This window comes from Narcine bancroftii, chromosome 5 (assembly GCF_036971445.1).
Source record: "Narcine bancroftii isolate sNarBan1 chromosome 5, sNarBan1.hap1, whole genome shotgun sequence".
NCBI lineage: Eukaryota > Metazoa > Chordata > Chondrichthyes > Torpediniformes > Narcinidae > Narcine > Narcine bancroftii.
The window spans coordinates 160,843,852-160,868,898 of record NC_091473.1 but is presented as its reverse complement, the minus strand read 5'-3'; the positions used below and the strand labels follow the sequence as shown (position 1 = coordinate 160,868,898).

At 45.7% G+C, this 25,047-nt stretch overlaps 1 protein-coding gene across 6 annotated transcripts in view; it reads right to left on the bottom strand.

Moving 5' to 3' along the window:
* Nucleotides 1-25,047, bottom strand: part of lamb2l (laminin, beta 2-like) — a 152,613-nt gene that overhangs the window by 51,560 nt on the left and 76,006 nt on the right. For all 6 annotated transcript variants that reach the window (XM_069939468.1, XM_069939474.1, XM_069939473.1 and 3 more), the window contains exons 18-26: nt 18,413-18,533; nt 16,663-16,855; nt 16,173-16,316; nt 14,550-14,781; nt 12,854-13,017; nt 12,214-12,438; nt 8,547-8,764; nt 4,505-4,601; nt 947-1,322 (exon numbers count right to left, since the gene is read on the bottom strand). In XM_069939468.1, coding sequence (XP_069795569.1) covers nt 947-1,322; nt 4,505-4,601; nt 8,547-8,764; nt 12,214-12,438; nt 12,854-13,017; nt 14,550-14,781; nt 16,173-16,316; nt 16,663-16,855; nt 18,413-18,533 — 1,770 coding nt within the window. The remainder of the gene's footprint in view (nt 1-946; nt 1,323-4,504; nt 4,602-8,546; nt 8,765-12,213; nt 12,439-12,853; nt 13,018-14,549; nt 14,782-16,172; nt 16,317-16,662; nt 16,856-18,412; nt 18,534-25,047) is intronic.

The window sequence follows — 25,047 nt, the reverse complement described above, 5'->3', positions numbered from 1 at the left end:
CCCATCTGGTGCTCACACCCCTCCCTATCTCTGTAACCCTCTCTGGTCCTCACACCCCTCCCTATCTCTGTAACCTCCTCTGGTCCTCACACCCATCCCTATCTCCGTAACCCCTCTTTGGTCCTCAAACCTCTCCCTATCCCTGTAACCCCTCCCATCTGGTACTCACACCCCTCCCTATCTCTGTAACCCTCTCTGGTCCTCATACCCCTCCCTATCTCTGTAATCTCCTCTGGTCCTCACACCCCTCCCTATCTCTGTAACCTCCTCTGGTCCTCACACCCCTCCCTATCTCTGTAACCCTCTCTGGTCCTCACACCCCTCCCTATCTCTGTAACCTCCTCTGGTCCTCACATCCCTCCCTATCTGTAGCCTAGATCATGAGATGTGCGAGCTCTGATGGATCCACAAGGCAGGAGATGCCTGGGGTGGACCCTACTGAGTGGAGACCACAGCAGAGGATCACCTAGAACATCATGTGCATTTATGGTCGCCCCATTCAAGGAAGGATGTGGGGGATTTGAAAAGGGGACAGAAGAGGTTCACCAAGATGTTGACAGGTATAGAGGGGAATGAGTCATGTGGAGAGGTCAGACAAACTAGGATTGCTTTCTCTGGAGTGTCGGAGACTGAGTGTATAAAATGATGAGAGGTATAGTTAGGGTGGGCAGACTCAGAGTAAAATTATCACCAACTGGAGGACACGTGTTTAGGGTGGTGGGGGGAGTTTAAGGGAGATGTGCGAGGCAAGCTTTTTATTCTGAACAAAGTGTGGTGGGTGTCTGGAACAGAGTAATGGTAGAAGCACATACCACAGGGGTGTTGAAGACGTTTCTAGACAGATGCCAGGGGTGGAGAGATAGTCTGGTAATGCAGGCAGGGCCGCGGTTGAGGATGGATGGGGACTGGCTGTGTCCAGAGCAGGGCTCCGTGAGTGACTGACTACCTGATGTCCAGTGTGAGGTTCCCCAGCAAGCTGAGCCTCCCTGGGCTGGCCAGGGGGAGTTGGTGGATCAGCTCCTGGATTTCCATCAGCTTCTCCTGCAGCTCCTGCAGGTGGGCAGTGGCCCTCCCACCTACTCCAGCTTCCTCCATCTGCTGCACCATCTCCTTCAGGCCCTGTATCTGCTCCACCAGACAGCTGATCTCCTCATCCCACAGATTGAAGCAGGTATGGCAGCGGATACAGCTGGGGAAATGGCCTCGGTAACCGTGGCTGCACTGGTCACACTGTGCCCCAGTGAATCCCAGTCTACAGAGGCAGCGGCCAGTCGAACGGTTACACTGAAGTGTTTCTGAGCCAATGGGATCGCAGTCACACACTGTGGGAACCAGGAAACATCTGGTTATTCAGGGTGGTCCAAATATCCAGTCCACCTTTGTCAACTCTGTGCCAATTGAGGGCATATAGCTCCCTCCACACTGTCCCATCACACACTGCCAGCATCAGACACAGAGTGAAGCTCCCTCTACATTATCTCATCACACACTCCCAGGGTTAGAGACACAGAGAAGCTCCCTCTGCATCATCTCATCACACACTCCCAGGATCAGAGACACAGAGAAGCTCCCTCTACTTATAAATAAATTGATTAAAAGAAAATTCAGCAATTTGTACTAACTCACCTTTAGCCCAAATCGGAGGTTGACCTCTATCAAACATTTTATTAATAAACTTTAATTTGCCAGCTTCATAATAATTCTGAAAATGCGGTAATTGAAGTCCACCTAATGCATACTTCCATGTCAATTTTTGTAAAGACAATCTAGCTAATTTACCTTTCCATAAAAATAATTGCACAGCCGCATTTAAATCTTTAAAGAAAGCTTTTGGAAGTACACAAGGAATAGACTGAAAAAGATAGTGAATACGTGGAAAAATATTCATTTTAACATAATTTACTCGTCCTATCAAAGTTAATGGTAAATCTTTCAATTTTTTCAAATTAGATTTAATTTTATTTAATAAAGGTACATAATTCAATTCATAATAATTTTGATATTCAACATCAACTATTGCTCCTAAACTATAATGTACCTGTATTGAGGCATTTGATGAAGATTTGGTATGATAGAGATCAGATTATATGTACTAAAGGCAAAATTTCAGCTAAGATGTCATTTTTTCAGAATAAATTAATCCCTTTTTCAGTAAATAATTATTACTTGAAAAATTGGGACTTGAAGGGTATTAAATTGGTGGAAGATTATTTTGAGGTAGGCCAGTTCCTTTCTCTTGCTCGACTTCAGGAAAAATTTGGATGATCTAATTCCTTGTTTGCATATTATCAAGTGTGAGCTATGTTATTGGATAATTTTGGTTGTGAATTGAGTTTACCTAAAAAACCTAATTTTGTAATTTTAATTGAGGGAGGATCGAGAAAAGGTTTTATTTCTGAAATGTATACTTTATTACAAGAAAAATATTTAAATCAGATTTACATAAAACAAAAAATAAATGGGAAGATTTATCTATATTGTTATCTTCAGAAGAATGGATAACTATGTGTGAAGATAGTGTAACTAAATGAATCAATGTAAGATATAGTTTAGTAAATTATAATTTTTTTACATCAGTTGTATTTAACTCCTGAGATATTAAAAATATATGGTTTTAGTTCATCAGATTTGTGTTTTCGTTGTGGAAAGCAAGTTGGTATTTTTTTTACATTCAGTTTGGCTATATGAAAAAGTTAAGCCTTTTTGGCAGAGAATTACGGAGTTTTTAGAAGGCTTATTTAAACTTAAATAAACTTTTGATCCATTACTTTTTTTAATGGGGTATTTTACAACCTTAACAATCGGTTTGAGACTTGAAAAATTTAAATTGGCATTTATTCGGCCAGCTCTGTCAGTAGCCCGGAAATGTATTGCAGTTACTTGAAGAATGATGTGGAATTGAATATTCAAAGATGGCATTCTGAATTAAGATCTTGTATTCATTTTGAAAAAAATAACATATAAATTACATAATAATTATTCTTTTTTATTAAAATGTGGACTCCTTCTCTAAAATGCATGGGGTTAGACATAGTCTAAAAGTAGATTTTTTAATGGATGAGAAGAAGGTGAAGGGTTATGGTTATGGTGGGACTAGAGAGGAGTGTTTGGTTCGGTGTGGACTAGAAGGGCCTAATGGCCTGTTTCCGTGCTGAAATTGTTATGTTATGTTATGTTAATTATTGCTGTTATGGATGTAATATACTCCACAGCAGTACTTATACTCTTTGTATATTTTTAAAATTTGGCTCCTTAGGTATATAAAGATTTGTATAAGGGGGTTATGGGAGGGAGTGCGGGGGGTGGGAGGGGGGAGGAGGGTTAAAATGTATCAGTAGTATTTTATGTAATTTTTTTGTTTATATGTATTATTAATAAATCAAGTTTAAAAAGAAGAGAAGCTCCCTCTACATCATTCGATCACACACTCCCAGGGTCAGAAAAAGGATGAAGCTCCTTCTACATCATCCAATCACACACTCCCAGGGTCAGAGATACAGAGAAGCTCCCTCTACGTCATCCCATCACACAATTCCAGGGACAGGCACAAGTCGATCAGAGGCGAGTGGTTCTCACCTTCACCAGGTTGTAGAGGGGCTGCTGACAAGAGAGCTGGACCTGGCCTGTGTCAGAGGGTGGGGGTGGGGAAGTTTGCTTCCTGGGGGATTGCATTGCTCCTGGACAGCCAGGGCTATTTCTCAGCCTAGTCAATCTCCTTGGGACCATGGTGCTGAACCACAGCGCCCATCCCTCTCCATTCTTGTCCCAACATTGGTGGGGAGATGGGGTCGAGTGGAATGCCCACTCCCTTAGATCACGGACAAGACCAAAAGAAACCAGGAGTAGGAGAGGTCCACTCTGCCCCAAAATGATCGACTGATCTGAAGAGCCTTCAGCTCCTCTTCAGTCCCCATAACATCTTATGTACAGATGCTTAAATGTCTGCTTGCTGCAAGATCCCAGGTACAAAAAACACAAATATTGGAGAAAACAAGAATTATCATGCAACTGATGATGGAATGAATAATCACAGGTATTCATAGTTGGAAATGAATCGCTGACCAAGTGTTGTAGAGAATCGCCAGCGAAGACAGGTTGTTGGTAATCCCAGAGCACTGATATGGTCAGGGGAGCTCAGGGAGGTTGATAGCCTTTGCTAACCTGATATTTCAAAGATTTATTTACAACCTCTTTGCACCTTCTTCTTACCTCATTGACCGTTCTCAGGAGCACATGTTCAACAGCTCAACATGAAATGACATCTCCCTCTCCGGCACATTCTCAGAAACATCCCCTCATCCCACCCTTTGTGAACCACAGGAGCTTGAGTTTCAAAAGCACCTTCTCTCATGCATGTAAACAACAGTCACAGGTGTAATGGAACACTGTCCGAGGTCAGTCACAGGTGTAATGGAACACTGCCAGAGGTCAGTCACAGGTGTAATGGAACATTGTCTGAGGTTAATCACAGGTGTAATGAATGTGATGAGATTTGAGTCCTTACTCTGACACATGAGTCTTGGGTTACCCCAATAATTCTCCTTGCACTCCGAACAGGTCTGACCTCCGAATCCTGAGTGGCAGTCACACTGGCCGGTGAACTGTGGGGAGAGAGCAAGAGGCAGAGGTCAGTAATATCACGTGAGGTTGCAGGGCAGATGGCTGCTCGGTTACAAGGAAGTATGGGCTTCGGGCGGTGGGGGGGATGGTGTAAGTGGGAGACGTGAAGGTTTGCCTCTCCCAGGAGAACTAATTAATAACCTACTTTTATTTTCAAATTTTGAAAGTTATTAAGTTTAAGAACCTACTTGCAATTTTTTCAGAGAAGGGGAAGGCACAGATAATTAAGAAAACTGCTGCACAAGATCTGAAAAAAAATCAGAAAAAAATGGACTTAACTTGATGTTGGAGCCTTGAGCTCCTTGGTCGACTCGAGCTGCAACAGTCAGTGAACAAGTGACACTGGCACTAACTCTCCAGGGACCCAGAGGAGATGGCGCCGGAGTCCAGGAGAGAACAATGGATCTGCAGTTTCTTCAAGATTAATCGTACATGCACAAAAGTTCTCATGTGTGCAAAAGTTTGCACATGCGCAGAACTGAATCCGATTAGAGCTGCTGTTGGCAGTGTTGCCTTGCAGGCTCAGCCTCTTGTCGAATCAGAGGCAGAGTCTGAAACAACAGGAGTGACTTTGCAGGGGGCGACCTCTGTACCTGCAGGAAGACCACCTAGGAGGCTGACTCCACCTGGCCAGCTGTTAATCAGCCGACTAGAATACAGACACAAGTTGGCCCCTCCTGAGCCAGTCACATGGGAGACACCAAGGCATGAACTGGTGTTCAGTCTTTTACTGGAATAATGCCTGATGTACAGTCTTGAGTTTTGTGCTTGCCTGCTGCTACCTCAATGCACCACAGACTTAGAAGAACAAGAACAAGACAGAGAGGAGGAGGAAGAAGGAGAAGGAATAGAATATGAAGATCCAGAACCCCAATTGGTACAAGGTATTGAAGCTGTGCAGGTTAAGATTCCTGAAGCCAGAAATCAAGGCCTGGACAGCCAAGTGCAAATTTCTAAATTGAACCAATTGCAATGAATGAGTAATAAGATTTATAGACAATTTGTATCTGTAGGACGTGATGCTAATACATTAAATATGTTAAAGGGGAAATGAAAAATTTGAAGGAAGAAATGAAAAAATATATGAAGGTGAGTGATGAAGTTAGAGTTCAAGTTCAGAAAATTGATGAAGTGGAACAATGTCAAGTTAATAAAATGGAAGACTCTTACGGCGTGGGATGTGGAGAAGAAAGAACTTTTGCAAAAGAATCGATATGTTAGAAAATCATGGCTGCAGAAATAATAAATGTGAAGATTGTTGGGCTGATTAAAGATTTTGAAGGTTCTAATCCCGTACAATTTTTTCAAAAATGGATTCCGGAAGTTCTTGGCCGAGAATTTTCTGAATGGAATTGAATTGGATGGAGCACATAGGGCTAATAGAAAGAAGCCATTACCAGGACAAGCCCCACACTCTATTTTGATGAGATGCTTGCATCTCCAGGATAAAGAAACGATATTGAGAGTCGCTGTCCAGAATGCCCAAAAATATCAGGGCCCATTAATAGTGGCTCAAAGGAGAGTGTTTTACTACGTAGATTTAAGTATGGTGGTTGTGAAAAGAAGAAAGTAGTTTAATCATGTGCATCTCAATTCCCCAAAAGATTTTTTTAAAGACTTGAATATGAGTGTAGAGCTCGACAAGGAGCTCTTCACAGGTGGCCGACCAGTCCGGAATGATCCGACCTGGCTAGGGACACAACCCTTTAAGGCCCAGACAGTAGGCGTGGCTAAGCTCTCAGCCAATCGCTGTAAGCACAGTCTAGATACTGTAACTATATACACTACATACACTGGTGATAGATCTGTACTATCACAATGAGCGTTAGAAAGTTTTTATGGAAAGGGAAAATGGTAAGGGTTTCTTTAGAAAAATTGACTTGGAAGTTTGAATGCCGGGGTGGGGTGGGGGGGGGCTTAACAACTTTCCCATTTAAGAATTATTATAAGGCAGCTCAATTGAGATTTATTAATGTACTGTTTAGTGTAGATAAAATTCCTGCTTGGGTTAATATAGAACTTGGTAAAATAGGAGAAATTAATATACAGGCTTTTATTTACAAGTGGAATTATTGGTGGGAAGCAGGGATACACCTGTTTTGAGACATTTGATTGAATTATGGAATAAAATTGATTATGAAATAGGCATAAAGGGTGTAGTTTTAGGAAAAACTAGACAGAAAGAATATTCTATTTTCTATGAATAATCATTTTCTGAGGAGTTGGATGCAGATGGGTATTGAGAGAATAGAAGATTGTTTTGAAGCTAGAAGATTTACTGTCTTTGAATGAATGAAGAATAAATATGTCAAATAATACTTTTTACTGTTAATATCAAAATGCTTTTTTGGCTGATAAGATAGGTCCTGGTTTGACGTTACCTATCCAGAGTGAATTGGAATTATTCATTTGTAACGGAAACGTGAATAAATGTATCTGTGTAATATATAATTTACTTTAAAGGAAAGCCCCTGGAATAGGGGAGCATAAGTCGAGATTAAGATGGGAAGTGGATTTGAATAGACAAATAGATGAGAAAGACTGGATGCAATTATGTGGAGATAATATGACAGAAGTTATTAATGTTCGATATAGGTTGGTTCAATACAATTTTTCGCATCAGTAATACTTAACTCCACAAAAAGTTTTTAAATTGAACCCTATATTATCAGATTTATGTTTTCAATGTGGTCAAGAAATTGGATAATTTCTTCATTCGCCTCTGAAGTGCCCTAAAGTTAAATATTTCTGGTTAAAAGTTGGAATTTTTTTTAAATTGTATAATGGGGGTTAAGTTCCCCATGTTATTTTTGTTGAGTAATATTAGGACTATAAGACATAAATTGAAATTAACTATGTACCAAATTGAATTGGTACAAATTGCTTTGGGAATATACCCTTCTAGGAAGGGTATAGCTATTACTTGGAAATCGGCCCCAGATTTCAGGATGGAGAGATGGCCTGTAGAACCTCATAGCTGTATCCCATTTGAGAAGATCACTCTCAGTTTATAAATATCAGATATTTTAGAAAATATGGAACCTATATTTGTAAAATGTGGGTATGAACATTTAATGGACTTTCTGAAGTCCCCCATCTCTTGGTAACCTCCAGCATCATTACATTATTAAAAACTTTACATTATATCATTCACTCTCTTGACATTCTCTTTTCTATTTTATTTTTCTTTTCCTTTTATTGGGGGTGTTTGGGAAGGGAGGGGAAGGGGTTTGAAAGTTTTTTTATTTAAAGAAATGTATTTACTACTGTGGTTTAAAAAATTGTTAAATAAAATATTAAGGAAGTGTAGGCTCCTGGAGGGCGAGTGACTGGACAGGATAAGTGTCCCTGAAGCAGGAGCAGGCACAAGGCCTCTTCTCATGAGGACCCCAGCCTCAGCCTCTCGGGAATACATTCTGAGGGTATTTCTGCCCTACTCAATAAGGAGGCTCAGGATCACAGCAGAGACCCAGTGTCTCCAGTTGCTGCAGAAGAAGTCCACCAACTTCCTCTGGGTCACTGTAACCAAAGATCAAAGAGACCAACCAGTGCCACAACATAGAGGCCACCAGCTGGTTTATGACCAGTGTTCTGCCTCGTTAAGACATTGCCTGGAGTGACCTTGACCAGTGAGTGTGTGATGGGACAATGTGGAGGAAGCTTTACCCTATGTCTGACCCTGGGAGTGTGTGATGGGACAGTGTGGAGGAAGCTTTACCCTATGTCTGACCCTGGGAGTGTGTGATGGGACAGTGTGGAGGGAGCTTCATCCTGTGTCTGACCCTACGATTGTATTATGGAATGGTGTGGAGGGAGCTTCACGCTATGTCTGACCTGTGCTGCTTCTATTCCATTTGAATCGGACCCTGGGATCTTTAAAATTAATGAAAAGGATGAATCATTTACAAGACAGTTGAGATATTTACCATGTTGCACGCTTGGCCATAAGAATGTTCCAGATTGCATGCGCAAGGTTCACAGCCCTGGGCTTTGCCGAAATTCCAGTAATGTGGAGTGCAGTGGTCACAGTTGACTCCGATGACGTTGTCCCTGCAGGGGCACTGTCCCGTCACTCGGTCACAGTGACAGAGTTCCCTCGAGTCACACTGTGAGGCCACCGTGCCTTGGATGTTGCAGGTACAACCTGTAATGGTCGCAGCACACCTGTTATCCTGGGACCTCTGTGTGATGACCAGAACTATCCCAATTTCCTTTCTTTGAGGAACCATTCCACCCCTCACAGCCTCATCTACATCTCCCCTCTTCCCCACCCATACATATGCTCACCTCCTTTCAGACTGCTTCCTCTCTCTGCCCTGTCCTCGCTCATCATCCACTGATCCCAGCAAAGTGCCTCCCTCTTTCTCAGCTAGGTCAATAAGATGCAGAATTCAGCCATTCGGCCCTTCGAGGCTACTCCTCCATTCGAAGAATGGCTGATGGACTTTTTCTCTCAACCCCATTCTCCTACTTTCTCCCCATTTCCATTGACTCTCTCCCCCCCCCACCCAATTGAGAACATAATAACCTCCGCTTTAAATCTACCCAATGTGTGTGGCAGTGGATTCACCACCCTCTGACTGAAGAAATTTCTCCTCATCTCTGTTCTACAGGGATGTCCCACAACTGTAAACATCTCCATGTCCATTCTGTCAAGCCCTTTTAATATTCCATTGGTTTTGTAGAAATCCCGCCCCCCCCATTCTTCTCAACTCCAGCAACAACAGGCCCAGAGCCATCAAATTCTCCTTGTACGTTAGCCCAATCATCCTGGGATCATTCTCGTAAACCTCTTCTGGACCCTCTCCACAGCACCAGCACACCCATTCCTTGATACGGGGACCAAAACTAGACACCAGCAGCTGGACTTTGGTCTCCATCCGATGTCTGATACCCTACTTATCAGAATTGACAGATGTGACACCAGTGTTGGTAAAAGACCCTGATGGGAGTTACAGCCAGGGGTCCAACAACAGCTAAGAAGTAGGGTACAAATGACAGCAGGAATTGGACAAGGCACATATGAAAGACAATGTCATGGTGGTCAGCAGTATATGGCACTGGATCCCAAGAGAAAGGATTTGTGGAATGTCTAAGAGACGGCTTTTTGGAGCAGTTTGCGGTTCAGCCCTCTGGAGTAAAGGTAATTATGGATTGGGTGCTGTGTGGTGAACCAGATTTGATCAGGGAGATTGAGGAATCATGAAGAGGCGGTGATCACAATATGACAGACTTCACCCTGCAGTTTGAGAGGAAGAAATTAAAATCGGATGTGAAGGTACTATAGTTGAGTTCAGGTAACCACGATGGCAGGAAAGAGGAGCTTGCCAAAGTTGATCAGATGGGGACTCTAGCAGGGAAGATGGTGGAACAGCAGAGCCAGAAATTTCTGGGAATAATGTGGAGGATGCAGGATTGTTTCATTCCATAGAAGATAAAACATTCTAAAGGAAGGCCGAGGGAATCATGGCCGACAAGGGAAGTCAGACAGCATAAAAGCAAATGAGAGGGCAGATGGTATTGCAAAAATAAGTGGGAGCTGGGAGGATTGGGTTGCTTTTAAAACCGAGCAGAAGGCAACAATAAAAGGAATAATGGGAGACAAGATGAATGATGAAAGTAATCTAGCCAATAACATCAAGGAGGACGTCAAATGTCTTTTCAGATCTCTGAATAGTAAAAGAGAAGACATCGCATCACTCGTTTAAAATCACGTCCGGGACTGCGAGAGCGGGACTGTGAACACAAGGAGGAGCAGTGGAAGAGGGAGGTCCCCGCTTAATCTCTCCGTTGGCCAATTAGCTGTTGTCTATAGAAGGAAGGCAAGGTCAAGCGGAGCGGCCTTCATGGAGCGGCCCAGTGTAGGGGCAGGAATTGGAGGCTTTGGCACTGTGGTTGGCTCTGAGCCTAAGAAGGAAGGGTCAAGTCAGGTAGAGCGATATAATCAGGGGAACAGAACGGAGATTCTACATCCACAAAAGAGACTCCAGGATCATGTGTTGGCTTTGCAGGTGCTCAGATCCAAGATGTCTCTGAGTGATAATCTTCAGGGGAGACTGAGCAGCCTGAGGTCATGGTATATATTGGTACCAATGACATGGGTTGAGGTCCGGCAAAGTAAGTTTAGGGAGTTAGGAAAGAGGCTGAAGAGCAGGACCTCCAAGGTGGTCATCTCTGGGTTACTCCCGGTGCCACATGCTTGGGAAGGTCAGAACAGGAGGACATGCAGACAAATAAGTGGCTGAAGAGATGGTGCAAGTGGTTGGGTTCCACGGAACCTTTTCTGCAGAAGGGTGGCCGATATAAGTGGGACAGGCTGTACCTGAACTTGAGGGGAACAAATCTCCTGGCAGGGAGGTTTGATAATCCGGGTGGAGGGGGAGGGTGGTTTAAACTAGATTCACAGGGGAATGGGAACCAAAGGCAGAGGAAGAGGTGGTTGGTGCACGAATAGGGATATCTGGTGAGGAGTTTATGTGGACGGACAGGCAGATAGGGCAAAATGGCAGCCATGGGGATGAGTTGCAACGTAACAGCGTATTTCTTATGCTGCGTGCATTTAAATACAAAATCTTTAGCCCGTTTTTTAATACAAGAAGTAAGGTGGATGACCTTGTAGCGCAGTTACACATTGGCAGGTATGCTGTTATGGCCATCACAGAGTCATGCTAAAGGATGGATGTTGTTGGGAGCTGAATGTCCATGGATATGCAGCGTATCGAAAGGATAGGCAGGTAAGTGGTGGGGGGGGGGGGGTGCAGTGTGACTCTGTTGGTGTGGAACTGCATTAAATCATTAGAAAGAGGTGACGTAGGATCAGAAGATCTAGAACCATTGTGGGTTGAGTTAAGAAGTGGGAAGGGAGTTATATACGGACCATCCAACATGATAGGATGTGGACAACACATTACAACAGCAAATAAAGGAGGTGAGTCATCTGATGGGAGTCATGGGAGGTTTTAATATGTCGGTAGATGGGAAAACCAGGTTGGGACTGGATCTAAAGGGAGATTTTGTAGAAAGTCTACGAGATGGTTTTTTAGAACAGCTTGTGATGAGCCCATGTGGGGACTGGCTGTTCTGGATTGGGTCTTGTGTAAAGCACAAGGTGATTAGAGAGTTTAGAGTAAAAAGACCCAGAGCGGCAGTGATCACAATACAATTTAATTCAATTTGAGATTTAATAAGTAGAAACTAAAGTCAGATGTATCGGTATTTCAGTGGAGTAAAGGGAATTATGGTGGCATGAGAGAGGAACTGGCCAACCTAGATTGAAGGGGGCCCAAGAAGGGAAGACAGCAGAGCAGCAATGGACAACGTTTCTGCAAGAAATGGGGAAGGTGCAGGATAAATACACTCCAGAAAGAGGAAATGTTCAAATGGAAATATGTCAATGCTCACATAAAAGCAAAAGAGAGGGGATGCAAGAAAAATTAGTGAGAAGATCAAGGATTGGGGAGTTTTGAAAAACCTGCAGAACGTAACGAAGAAACTGAACCCATTGCTGGGACAGCATTCAGTGCCCGGCTGCAGTGTGACAGTCAGGGGGCTCCAACTTCATTACTCCCCTTCCAGAAGGCCCCTCACACTTACGTCGACAGTCCTGCTGGAGTGGGTTGCCGTAGTATCCCTGCTTGCACTCTGAGCACTGGACTCCAGCAGTGTTGTACAGGCACTTCAGGCATTGGCCGGTGTGGGGGTGACACGATCCAGGGTCAGTCACATCAATGTTGTTGTTACATCGACAGGGCCAACACCTTCCTCCTCTGTCCTCGGGGTTACCATAGTAACTGGGGGCACACTTGTCACACCTAGACCCTGGATCACCGAGAGACCGATCCCATGGTCAAAATGGGAACACGTACAATGAAGGGTTACCTCCTCCTCCTCCCACCCTGACCCCACCAACCTCCTCCCTCATCCTCTCCTCAACTCTCCCCCACTCCTCAACCCTCCCTCCCTCTCTCTACCCACCATGCCTCCACAAACCCATTAATCTGATAGCCTCATTAGATTCTTTCCCCACGTCATTGCTGGTCTCACCCTATCACAGATATTTTCTTTGCCCCAGTCACCCCTCTGCACTCTCCCTTCAAGTTAAAGCCTTTTGATTTTCACCCCTTCCCAGTTTGACCTGATTTTTTAAAATCTTGTGCCCCTCTCTCTCCACTCATGCTGGCTGAACTGCTGAGTATCTACTGCACAGTTAACCCGGACAGAGAGGTAGCCTTACCTGTGTAGCCTGTGTCACAGAGGCAGATGATTTGGTTGGAGCTGAGGTCAGTGTGACACGAGATGCCATGGTAATTCTCAGACCCGGGATAATCCGGACATGGGCATGGACGACATTGCTGACCCGAGCCCAGGGCAGGGTCTCCGTAGTAACCGGCAGCACATCTGGGAGAAATCGTTGGTTCAGCAAAAGGCAAATGCTTGAAGTCCACAGTTCTGAGTGGGTAGTGAATGGGGCAGGAAGCATGTATCTGAACCACAGTCCAGGCAACACGTCAACGTGACAACCTGTCACCGGCACAATGTGTGACTGTTGGAATATATCACTGGGACACACTGTCAAGTGGGCAAGCAGGGGCTGCAACTTCACTTCCTCCATATCTCCATGAAACACAGTCACAACCAGGCCCCTGAAGTGACAGATGGGTGGTGAGTCCATGAATTGACTTAACTCATCACTAGATCCATCACCTTCACGTTTCGTAAACAAATCACGGAATCCCCCTCCATTTTCACACTCGCTGTAATGCCCGGGGTCTCATTGCTCCCCACCATTGCCTTTGTGCGTTTTCCAACCGTGATAGTTGAGGACAAGGATCATGACCATATTCTCAACTCCCAGTGAAGTGAAAGAATTCCTGGCCACAGGGGTCGTTGAAGTCGCTGGCCCAGCGTGACTCCTTTAGGGCCCAGGTCTTTCTGACATATTTACGAAAAACAAACAAACTGTATAAAACAATAGTCCACAACAGGAGAGGACAGGTCTCATGTTGACTGGTCTGTCGTGCTAACTCAGTTCTGCACAGTCCACACCATCTCTTATTCCCCACATCAAAACGAGAGTCCGAGATGTGAGTCCTTTATCTGGTCGATGAGATAGCAGAGCGATGAACAGAAATCCCCGGATATTTCACAAACTGGCTCCCTGCAATCTGCCAAAGCCTTCCGAAACCCTCGAAGGTGAGGCCAAAGCCTCAAGGCCTTCGAGTCACCGCCAAAAAGTCACCGACAACCGACCGCTGAGCTAATCAGTGATGAACCAGCCATGGAGTCACCGACATTAAACTTTTAGCGAGCAAATTAGATGAAAGATAGTAATTCCGTGGGGGAGTAAATCCACCCTCCACCCTGGCAAACTCCCAGCTCGTTGCTCAAACTGTGTAATTGAAGACAGTACTCACAAGTCGCAGACTTCTTCTGAACAAGAATTCTGCCCGAGTACTCCCACACCACACACACAAAACCCCCTTTCGATTCAAATCCTATTTCAGCTGGTTAAATAATTTCTTTTTCTCCATCTTCCCAGGGGTGTAGAACATGACTTCTGCACCACTGCTCCCTCACTACCTGTCTACCACAGTGAGATTCCCCCCCCCTCTGTACTGGTTCCTCCACAGTGTGATTTCCCCCCTCTGTTCTGGCCCCCCCACAGTGTGATCTCCCCTCTGTTCTGGCCCCCCCATCTTCCCCCCACGTTGTTGTTTCCTACCAGCACCCATCCATCCTGCATTGAGGTGCGGTGGTGCCCCCTACCTCCTGTTCCTCTGTAGCACCAGCGACTGGCTGACTGCTCCTGTGGACTGCTACCACAATCCAGCATCTGCCCCAGTCCCAGATGGGGGAGGGAGATGTGTGTGAATCTGGGGTAAGGTGTCCCATCCATGAGCTGACCCGGTCCTTCCCGCTGACTGACTGACCTTTCGCAGTGACGTCCACTTGTCCTGTCCCTGCAGCCCAGGCAGGTGCCGGTCTGGGGGTCGCATTGGTCTGCATGGCCATTGCATTGACAGGGCCGGCAGGAGGGGAAGCCCCAGTGCCCAGGAGAGCACTGGTCACATCGCCGGCCCCTTAGTCCAGGCCGGCACAGGCAGGCACCACTGGTCTTCTCACACACTCCGTGCACCGAGCCCTCGGCACTACACTCGCACGCTGGGGAGAGAAGAGTGGCCAGTGAGACAGAGGTGAGACCTACAACATCCCACCCTCAACGAGGCCGCAGAGCTCAACAGCTCAGTCAGCGATCCCAGAGCGACGGTCTGCTCCACTCCGCCAGTTATGACCGACACTCGCCTCTACGGATGCTGTCTGACCCGTTGAGTTCCTCCAGCTCTCCATGTGTGGCTCCAGTTTCCCAGTGTCTGCTCGGAAGGGGTTCCGGTTTAGAAAGGGTGCACGAGGGGAAGGGTAGAGAGAGGGAAGCAGGGTCTCTGCGGGTTGGCCGCATCACCATGTGGTACGGTTGCTGCAGAGAAATGGATTGGAGGTCAATCCACAGGACCATAAGAGTGGCAGAGAGGATCATTGGGGTCTCCCTCCCTTCCCCATTGATGTGTTCTTCTGGGATTGTTGTCTGAAGAGGGCATGCCAATTATTTAAGGACCCCTTCCACCCTGCACACAGAATCTTTCAGCTGCTCCCATTGGGGAAGAGATCCAGGAGGATCAGAGCCAGCACCACCAGGCTGAGGAACAACTTCTTCCCACGGGCAGTGAGGATGCTGAATGACCAAAGGAACTGCTCCCACTAACCTGAGACTCTAATATTTATGAAATAATATTTATGCATATGAATACTTGTCCTGTTTGTCTGTATATGTGCTATGTCTGTGTGTTTTGCACCAGAGACTGTTTTGTCAGGTTGTACTTGTGCAATCAGATGGCAATAGACATGACTTTGGAGAGGTTAACTCAGGAGCTCTCCAAAAGCAGGCAGGGTTGAGGGCTTCACTGCAGTGTGGCTGGGATTGGGGTGGAGGGGAAGTTACAAGGATAAACTGGATAAGTTTTTTTCGGAGGGCATGAGAGTCTAAAGCAAGGTTTATGGTGAGAGGGGAGAGATTTAAAAGGGACTTAAGGGGCATCTGCTTCACATGGAGGGTGGAAGGAGCTGCAAGAGGAAGGGCTGGAGATGGAACAATCAACATGTTTAATGGATACAGAGATAAGAAATATTTAGTGGGAGATGGGATGTCAAACAGAGGAAAATGGGACTTGTTCAGGAAATGTTGGGCTGAAGGTCCTTTTTCTGTGCAGTATACAATTGACCCTGGAATCAAGAGCAGGGACCAGGCTGGTGGCTCCCTCTGGAAGCACTGGGGGTGAATGGGGTGGTTTGAGCCCTGGAGCTGAGGAAACAGTGCGCTGGTGGGGGTGGGAAGAAGGTTTGAGCACATCCGTCCCACCATGACTGACCCTACATAAAAGTTGGAGGAATTTAGCTGACCTGCCCCCACCCTGGAGTTTGGCACTTGGCCAACAACAGTTTGCATTTGTGCAGCACCTGTGATGTCATCAAAACAGCCAATAGAAAAGCAGACTTACATGAGCAGCCATTGGGTCCGAGGGCGTAATATCCGGGTGAGCAGCGATCACACCGCTGGCCGATCACGTTGTTCTTACACTGGCACTGCCCTCCCACCTTCTCACACTCCAAGCTGAGGGAGCCTTGTGGGTCACAGGCACAGGCTGCGTGCACACATGGTCAGCATCAGGGAGGTCCTGTGTTGAGTCCCACACACCCCCCTGCCCTGCGTCCAGGCCCACACACCCCCCCGCCCCGTTGTCCACACTCAGTCACACACGCCCCGTTCCGCGTCCAGTTACACATATTCCATCTGACCTATAGTGTCACACACCCTATCCCACGTACAGACCCGTGCACACCACCCGTGTACAGTCCCACATGCCCCGTCTGCATACATTCACACTGTGGAGGGGGGTGTAGGGAGGGCTGTGGAGTGGATGCAGGGTATGTGTGGGGGGGGGGGGGGTGGAAAGGTGTGGGAACAGGCCTTCCCATCCCAACACTTACGCAGGGCCCCATTGTGGAGGATGGCGGAGATGCTGCAGATGAGTTGGGCACACATTTCGGCCAGCATGGGCACACCAGCTGGCAGGAAGGACTGCAGACACATGTACCGATGCATGTCCTCACGGTGACGCACGGACATGGGCTCGAAGCCCGAGAATCCCGGCAGTTCAGTGTACCGGGGCAACAGGACGAGCTGTGGGGGAAGGGGACAGGTCAGCTGTCCCACCTACATGCCAGCTTGGAATCCACACCGAGCTCTCCCACCCACTCATCCCCACCCCCACACATATTCCCACCCTCACACACATTCCCAACCCCCACACCCTTACCCATACCCCACACCTACTCCCCACACACTTCACACCCCACTCCCTAACCCCACACCCACTTCCTAACTCCACTCCCCATCCCCATCCACTTCCTAACCCCACTCCCCATACCCACCCACCCACTTCCTGCCCACACCCATTCCATAACCCCACCCTATCCCACCCCTACTTCCTAACCCTACTCCCTATCCCCACCCAATCCCCATCCACACCCACTCCCCATCCCCACCCCCACCTACTCCCTAACCCCACTTCCCATCCCCACCAGGTTTATTGTTAAAGAGGAGATGTGGAAAGCAATTGAGAGAGAGGAGCTGAACTAGGTAGCATCTCAGAGCCCATGGGGAGGTGTTGAGAGGCTTCAAGGTGTGCGGTGTGAATCGACATTAGAGTTGCCTGGGCATTAACTCTGTGAGGGGATTTTGGGTGGGGTGGTGGGGGGAGCTTGAGGAAGGAGCTCTGTCACTGTGTTAATCAGAGTGTAATTAGTGCTTGTACAAGCTTTTGATTCAAATTGGGTTGAGCTGGCAACTGTCTCAGTCCCAGAGTGGAAGCAGTGACGAAGATGTTCAGGTGAACAAGGATGTACTAGGTGGGAGTGGGTGTGAAGTTTCGGGGTAATGTCAGGATCATGTTCTTTTTGTTTTACACAGAGAGTGTAGGTGCCTGGAATCCATTGGCAGGGGGTGGAGGCTGGAACAATAGCGACATTTCAGAGACCCTTACACAGGCGCATGGATTTTAGAAAAATAGAGAACTATGAGGTAGAAAGGATTTAGTTTTTCTTTTGTAGGTAATATCTGGGTCGGTATAACATTATGGGCTGAAGGGCCTGTACTGTACTGTAACGTTCTACAGGAAAATTGAAGCAACACTGAATGCAAGGTACTCAGCAGGTCAGGCAGCATCTGTGGATTTGAGGGTCGGTCACCTCCTTCATCGGGAACAGCAAGAAATGACGGTTCTTCCAGAAGGGGGAGAAATACGGACTGGGAGGTGATTGGTCAACACAGCTAGGAAGGGGTGGGGGGGTGAAATCAGTGAGCTGAGACGTGATAAGAGGTTGAGGGCAGAGGAACGTGCATTCCGATAGGTGGAAGGAACAGGAGGGGGTGGGGAGCTGAAGGAGGGGAGTTGTGGGTGGTGGGGAGGTAGGGAAGAAAGAGGAGAAAGGAGCCTGAGAGATGGGAGTGTTTAGAGAGCAGTGGCAGTTGGGGGTTGATGCTCAGAAAAGGTGGTCTGCACTGAGGACTGTCTGCAGTCACAGACACTAGTCATGGAAGGACTGCCACAAAACCTGATGATACTGTGGGTTTCCAGATTGGCTGTGGTCCTGATTTTATCACTCGAACTCTCAATGGCACGGGCACCAGACCTGGCAATAAATGGTCGCAGTGAAAAGAACTCAGGAACGCACTCACAGAGTCCACCAGGATGAACATGTTGGAATTCCACTCCGGAGCTAGGAGCCGCTGGAACCTGATGCTAATCTCGTAACGGACGTTGGGCTCAAAGCAGAATGGGGTAGAGACCATGATGTACCTGACGGCACATTAGAGAGATGGTCAAAGTTAACATTTCAGATTTATTGTCAGAGTACATACACAACATCACAGACAACCCTGAGATTCCTTTTACCGCGGGCCAGGCAGTTTCTACTTATCGGTAACTGTAAACTGAACTCAAAAAAAAAAGTAATGTAAGGCAACTGACTTTGCAAATGCAGAAAATAAATATTCAGTATAAATAATGTGCCAAGTAAGAGTCCCTTCAATAAGTCTGTGATTCTGTTGAGTAGTGAGAGAGTACCAAGGCAAAGAAAGACAGCACGACACAGTGATACACAGCAACACATAAATGGCTCCAGGGTAAAGGACCACCGTGCCCTGTAATGCACACGGGGTCCACCCTGTTACATACACAGGGACTGTTGTGCCCTGAATTACACACAGGGACTCCCCTGTAATACACATAGGGTCCACCCTGTACAACACACAGGGACCACCCTGTAATACACACGGGAACCACCCTGTAATACACATGGAGACTACCCTATATTACATGTGGGGACTGTTGAGCCCTGTAATACACACAGGGACTGTCCTGTAATACAGACAAGGACCACCCTAAAATACACATAGGGCAGATCTGATCAGCAACAGCTGCGAGGGGTTGCAAACTTCAGGGAAGTGGAGGACTGGTGCAGGGCACCAGAAAATGGGAAGACCATCTCTTAGTCTTTATGCAGATAATGAGAAATAGATGGTCTGAGAAGGAGAAGCAGAGAGAGACGGCCCATGGAGAAGGTGACCAAGACGGTGGACTAGTCAGGGGGCTCTGCAGCTGAAAAACCCACGCATGCGGCGGGCAGCTGGCGACTCGAGGCAAGGAACCCACAGAGGCTGTGGGCTGCTGGAGACTGCCGCTGGGTGACGTGCACTGGGTTGCTGGACACCAGCTCGAAACCAGAAGAAGGGGTACCAGGTATCGGAACCGGGATGCGAGGGGGTGCTCAAGGCGCTGAGGGGTTGCCGATCGTGTCGGATATTTGGATCTGGAGCTCAGGTTGTGGACTGGACTCGGAGGCTGCGGAAGTGCTGGAAGCAAATCTATGGACACGCGATGACTCTGGGGGGGCTCTCTTTTGCTTCTCTCTCTCTCTGACCGTAAGAGGCGCTTCAGGCATTTCCTGCCAATGGCGAATCTGTCAGCCTCATAGCAAGCAAAAAGCAATTTCATGTAATCTAGTCGTTTTTTTTATTACATGAATTGAATCTTGTTTCGGGCCTGAGCCCTTTATCAAGGTATGAGCGAAAAGCAGGCTGGTGTCTGAATAAAAAGGTGGGAGGGATGGGAGAGGAGAGCGTGAGAAGGGGCAAGGGATGGGGGGGTTGTACAGGCTAACAGGTGAGAGGTGATCATTGGATGGATAGGAAAGGGAAGGTGGGAATTGATCGGAGAGGGGGTGGCTGTGAATGCAAAGCTAGAAGAAAGGAGAGAGAGGGAGGGATAGTGGTTGGGGGGAGGGCTAGTGGAAACTGGAGAAGTCAAGATGGACGTGATGTACCCGTTCCTTTTAATTTTTTGAAGATGGGCTTTATTTACACATGGTGGTTTTCCCTGCCACATATATGATGAAATGACCGAATCTAATGAGTTAAAGAAAGATTTGGGTGTGGTGCAAGGTGCAGCTGAAGAAAGCACAGCCACCACATTGAGGATCGCTAACGACTGTTTAATTTGAATTTAGTGTGTGCCCCTTTAAGGGCAGTGCTGGCTCAGTCACCGTGTGGTGACATCATAATCGATGCCAGAGGTGCGCGCTGCGTGGGATGCTTGACACAGGAAGAACCCCTGATGATACCATCTTCCCATGGCTGCCCCACCACTGGCGTCACACGCAGGGTTGGTTCGCCATGAGAGAGTGCGCTGCCACATGGGAATTAAAATTGGGAAGGCTTGGAAAAAAGCACAAAAATAGATGGTGGTGACCATTCCAATAATAATAATTTTTTAATCTGACTAAGTAATACGAAGACATTTTCTTTCAATAAATATTTATAACTTTTTGTATTAATATATATAGTTTACTTTTATGATTACATTTGGATAAGTCAGTGAAATGCCTCTCTTGGATAGAATTGGAACTCACGTTTTCTCAGAAATCATCTACTCTGGCAATTTTTGGTTCTGTTTTACCCTTTTCCTATTCTAAATTGACACATAATCTGATAATGAGAAATAAGTTGAGAATATGGGCTCAATTTAGGAAAAGTTTTGGTTATAACATTTTATCTCTGGTTAGTTTCAGCCATCTGTATTAGTCTGTGTCAGGCTTTAAGGAATGGCACAGATTGGGTATCAAAATTTATAAAGATCTTTTTAGTCAAGATATCTGCCTCCTTTGAACATCTGTCAGCCAAATTTAATCTTTCTAACGGACATTTCTTTAGATATATATAAGTTAGGCATTTTGTTCAGTCAAAATTATAGGATTTTCCTCAAATCGCAAATTCAAATATTCTTGAAACATATTTTTTACTTTACAGTTTGTTCATGGTGGATTAATATCATGTTAATAACATTTTTCAGATGAAGACTGGTTCTCTACTCTAAGTTTGATTAATGATTCCTTTTATGCAAGGCATTGTTTATTTACAATTTAGAACACATATGTCCAAACTCAAATCATCTCGTTTTTATGCAGAGGTTGATCCATTATATGAAAAGTACAAAATTTTTGGAAGCTCACACAATTAAGACTCGGAGACATGATGCTTTCTCATTCTTTACTTCTATTAAACTAACCTGGCTACTGACACACAGGGTTATATATATATGGAAGGGTGACATCATGACGTGGGCATCATGATGTCCAGTAGAGGGCGGGCTTGTACCCAACACTCTTACCCACCGTGCGGTAAATGCTGATTGGGTCCCTTCGAACTAATAAGATTACATTGGGCCCAGGACTACAAGTGAGAATTAGAATACATCTCATGAGTAATTATAATTATAAAAGGAAAAGTATTGAATAATAATCAAGGCACATAGTCCTTAAAGCGTTCTGGTAGTCTTCTTTCTCTTTCGGACAGCCTCGGCAAGGTTTGCTGTGCCAGTCTTTTCTCGGGACCTATAGATAGTCGGGTTGGCGATCAAGTCACCGACAACTATCTGCCTTTGCTGACCTTCAGCAGCGACTCCCCATCTTCGCTGCCTTCCTGGCTGCATGTCTCAGTTACTGGACTTCTCAGCTCCACGACAGTCTCTACCCCTCCCCCCCCCCCCCCCCCACTTACCCCCACTTAGCCTGAAGGGTGAGATGGTTGGGGCAGGCCACGGCATGTCTGGTTCCACCTCCTCCAGTTCATAAGGCAGTTCATGGACCTTAGTGTCAGTCAATGCTTGTAACTGGTCAATGTGTCGCTTCCACAATCTGTCCCCCACTAGAAAAGAGTATGAGCAGGGGCTCAATTCTTGTAGGATTACTCCTACCACCCATGAATCTTTATATTGTCTATAATCTTGTTACAGAACTCTCTCGCCCACTTCCAGTGTTCAAGGTGAGGTTTGTGGCGATGCTGTCTTTTGTAATCGTTGACCCAGATCTGGATAAACTGTGGACAGCCTGGTCCGCAGGTGGTGGACAAACATTAGTTCTGCTGGGGTGTGTTTTCTGGTAGAATGCGGCATGTTTCTGAATCCCAATAGGAAATCTGTGATTTTGTGTGTCCAGGAGGCATTTAGAATTTTCATGGTTTTCATCACTTTTTTGAATGTTTGTACAAAACGTCCTACCTCCCCATTAGGACTTGGGTGATAGGGTGCAGACAAAATATGTCTGATATTGTTGTCGTGCATAAATTTTTAATAATGCTCTGATGTAAATTGAGGCCCATTGTCCCTAATTAATTCACGAGGCAATCTGTAGGTGGAAAATATAGCTCATAGACAGTTAATCGTGGGATCTGCTTTGGTATTTTTCAGCTGTGAAACTACTGGCCATTTGAAGCATGCATCCACAGCTATTAGGAAAGTCTCACCCATAAATGGTCCAGCAAAGTCTACATTAACCCAATGCCAGGGTTTAGATGACCATTTCCATGGGTTAGCTTCAGCTTTCAGCATTTTTGGCTGCATTGACTGACACACTTTGCATTCTCTCACTGTTGTTTAAATGGCTCTGTCTATGGAGGGCCATCAGACATGCATCTGGGCCAGTGCCTTCATTCCTACCATTCCTGGATGGTTGTGGTGTAGTTCTGATAACTTGGTAGTTTGCCATTTGGCTGGAATAATTGTACAAGTACCCCATAGTAAACATCCTTCTTCAACTGATTGTTCATGGCGGCATGTGTGGTAAGTTTTAGATCTTCTGGGATGACTTCAGATTCGGGCCACCCATTAAAGGTGAAGTATAGGATCTTGCTTAAAGTTGCCTCTTTTCAGGTTTCCTTTGTGATCATCTGGGCAGTAATGGGCAGTTGTTGAAGTTGTTGGCTACTGCCTCTGCTGTCCATTTAATAATTTCTTCTCGTTGTTCTGTCTCGGGTAGTGGCATGCGTGATAAGGCATCTATATGGCTGTTGAGTGTTCCTGGCTTATCTTTTATATCATAGTTATATGCTGCTAGTAGCATGGCCCATCTTTGAATTCTGGCCACAGCTAATACTGGCATACCTTTGTGTGACCCCAGCATTAAACTAAGAGGCTTGCTGTCTGTGATCAAGGTGAATTTTCTTCCATAAAGATATTGGTGGAATTTTTTCTTTACAACAAAAATTATTGCCAATCCTTTTTCTAGTTGGGTGTAATTGCATTCGCTTGTGGTTAATGTTCGTGAAGCATACGCTACTGGTTGCTCACCTTTTCCTGTGATATGGGATAGTACCGCTCCTCATCCCACTGGTGAAGCATCCATGGCTAGTGTAACTTCTTTACTAGGGTTGGAGTGGATCAGCACCTTATTTGTTGATGTTAGTATTTCCTTTAGTTGATCGACTGTATATTTAGTTTCTGTGTTCCAATACCACGTTTGATCTTTCTTGAGTAATTGGTTCAGCAGGCTGCATAGTGTAGACATATTAGGGATATGTTTTCGGGAGTGATTAACAAGTCCTAGGAAGGACTGTAATTCTGATTTGTTTGTTGGATATGGGGCCTTGCGAATGGCTTCTGTTCCTGCTGGATTCATTCGCACCCCCTTGTTGTCGATTGTAAACCCAAGGTATGTTACTGAGGGGCACAAGAAGACATTTGTCCTTTCGTAATTATATATTAGCCTGTTGTAGTCTGGTTAAAACCTTTTCAAGGTTTTGTAAGTGTTCACTGTCGTTTCGGCCTGTGATGATGACATCATCAAGGTAACCCCCATCTGAGAATCCATATAGTAATTTGTCCGTTGTTGCTTGAAAAATCACAGGTGTTGCTGAAATTCCGTAAGGCCCGTGTTTAGGTGAATAGTTCCAGATGGGAACTAATTGTCACATATTCCCTTGATTTTTCCTATCTGTTGATAGGCTTGTGACATACCTAGTTTTGTGAATTTTTGCCCTCCGTTTAGTGCTTGGAACAATTCTTCTGCCTTGGGCATTGAGTATTCAGGTATTTTGAGTGATGGATTAATGGTGATTTTGTAATCACCGCAAATGCGAATTTCACCGTTTGCTTTTCATACGGGTACGATGGGTGCTGGCCAATCACTGGATTGTATTGGTTCTAATATGCCTTCATGTTTTAATCTGTTTATTTCAGCCTCAATTTTCCCTTTCATAGCAAATGGGACTTCAAAGAATTTTGGTTCTGCATTATCTTTTAATTTCAGTTTGGCTTGAACACCTTCGATTTTTCCCTAATTCTTGTTGGAAAACTACTGCGTGTTTGTTGAGGATTTGGTCACGTCCTGCCTGGGAGGTGTGTGTACGGTTTACATTTAGTATTGAACCAATTTCCAGCCAGTCGAAGGGAATGTGTTGTAGCCAGTTTCTTCCAAAAAGTGCTGGTCCCTGGGTATCTGTGATGTAGAGAGAGAGTATTTTTTGTTGCTGTTGTTTGTATTGTACTTGGACCGTACTTTTTCCAAACACATTGATTCTGTCTCCTGTAACAGATCTTAAGAGTTATTTCGGCTGTTTTTACCGGGAGGCGTGGTAGCAAGCGTTCCTTTACATGTATCGGCATTAGGGATATCTCTGCTCCTGTGTCTAACTCCATCTTCAGGGGATGTCTGTTTATTTTTAGCTGCATAAAGCTTGCTGTGCTTCCTCCATTTATTCCTCAGATGTGTAATATCTCAGGAGCTGAAATTTCAGGAGCTTGAAGATCAGCCATTGGGCTGTTATCATCATCTTTGCTCGGTTGCCACTCTCTCTCTGCTATTATTTTGACTTTAGCTGCCTGTTTATTTCCATGTCACCCATGCTTTAGAAGTGGACTTTTAGCTTTGATATGTCCTTCTGTTTTGCAATGGTTGCATTTAGAATATTTTTGAAGAAACAATTTTCTGGTCAGTGGTTGTATTTCCCACAACAGAAGCATTGTTGTCGGGAAGACCTCC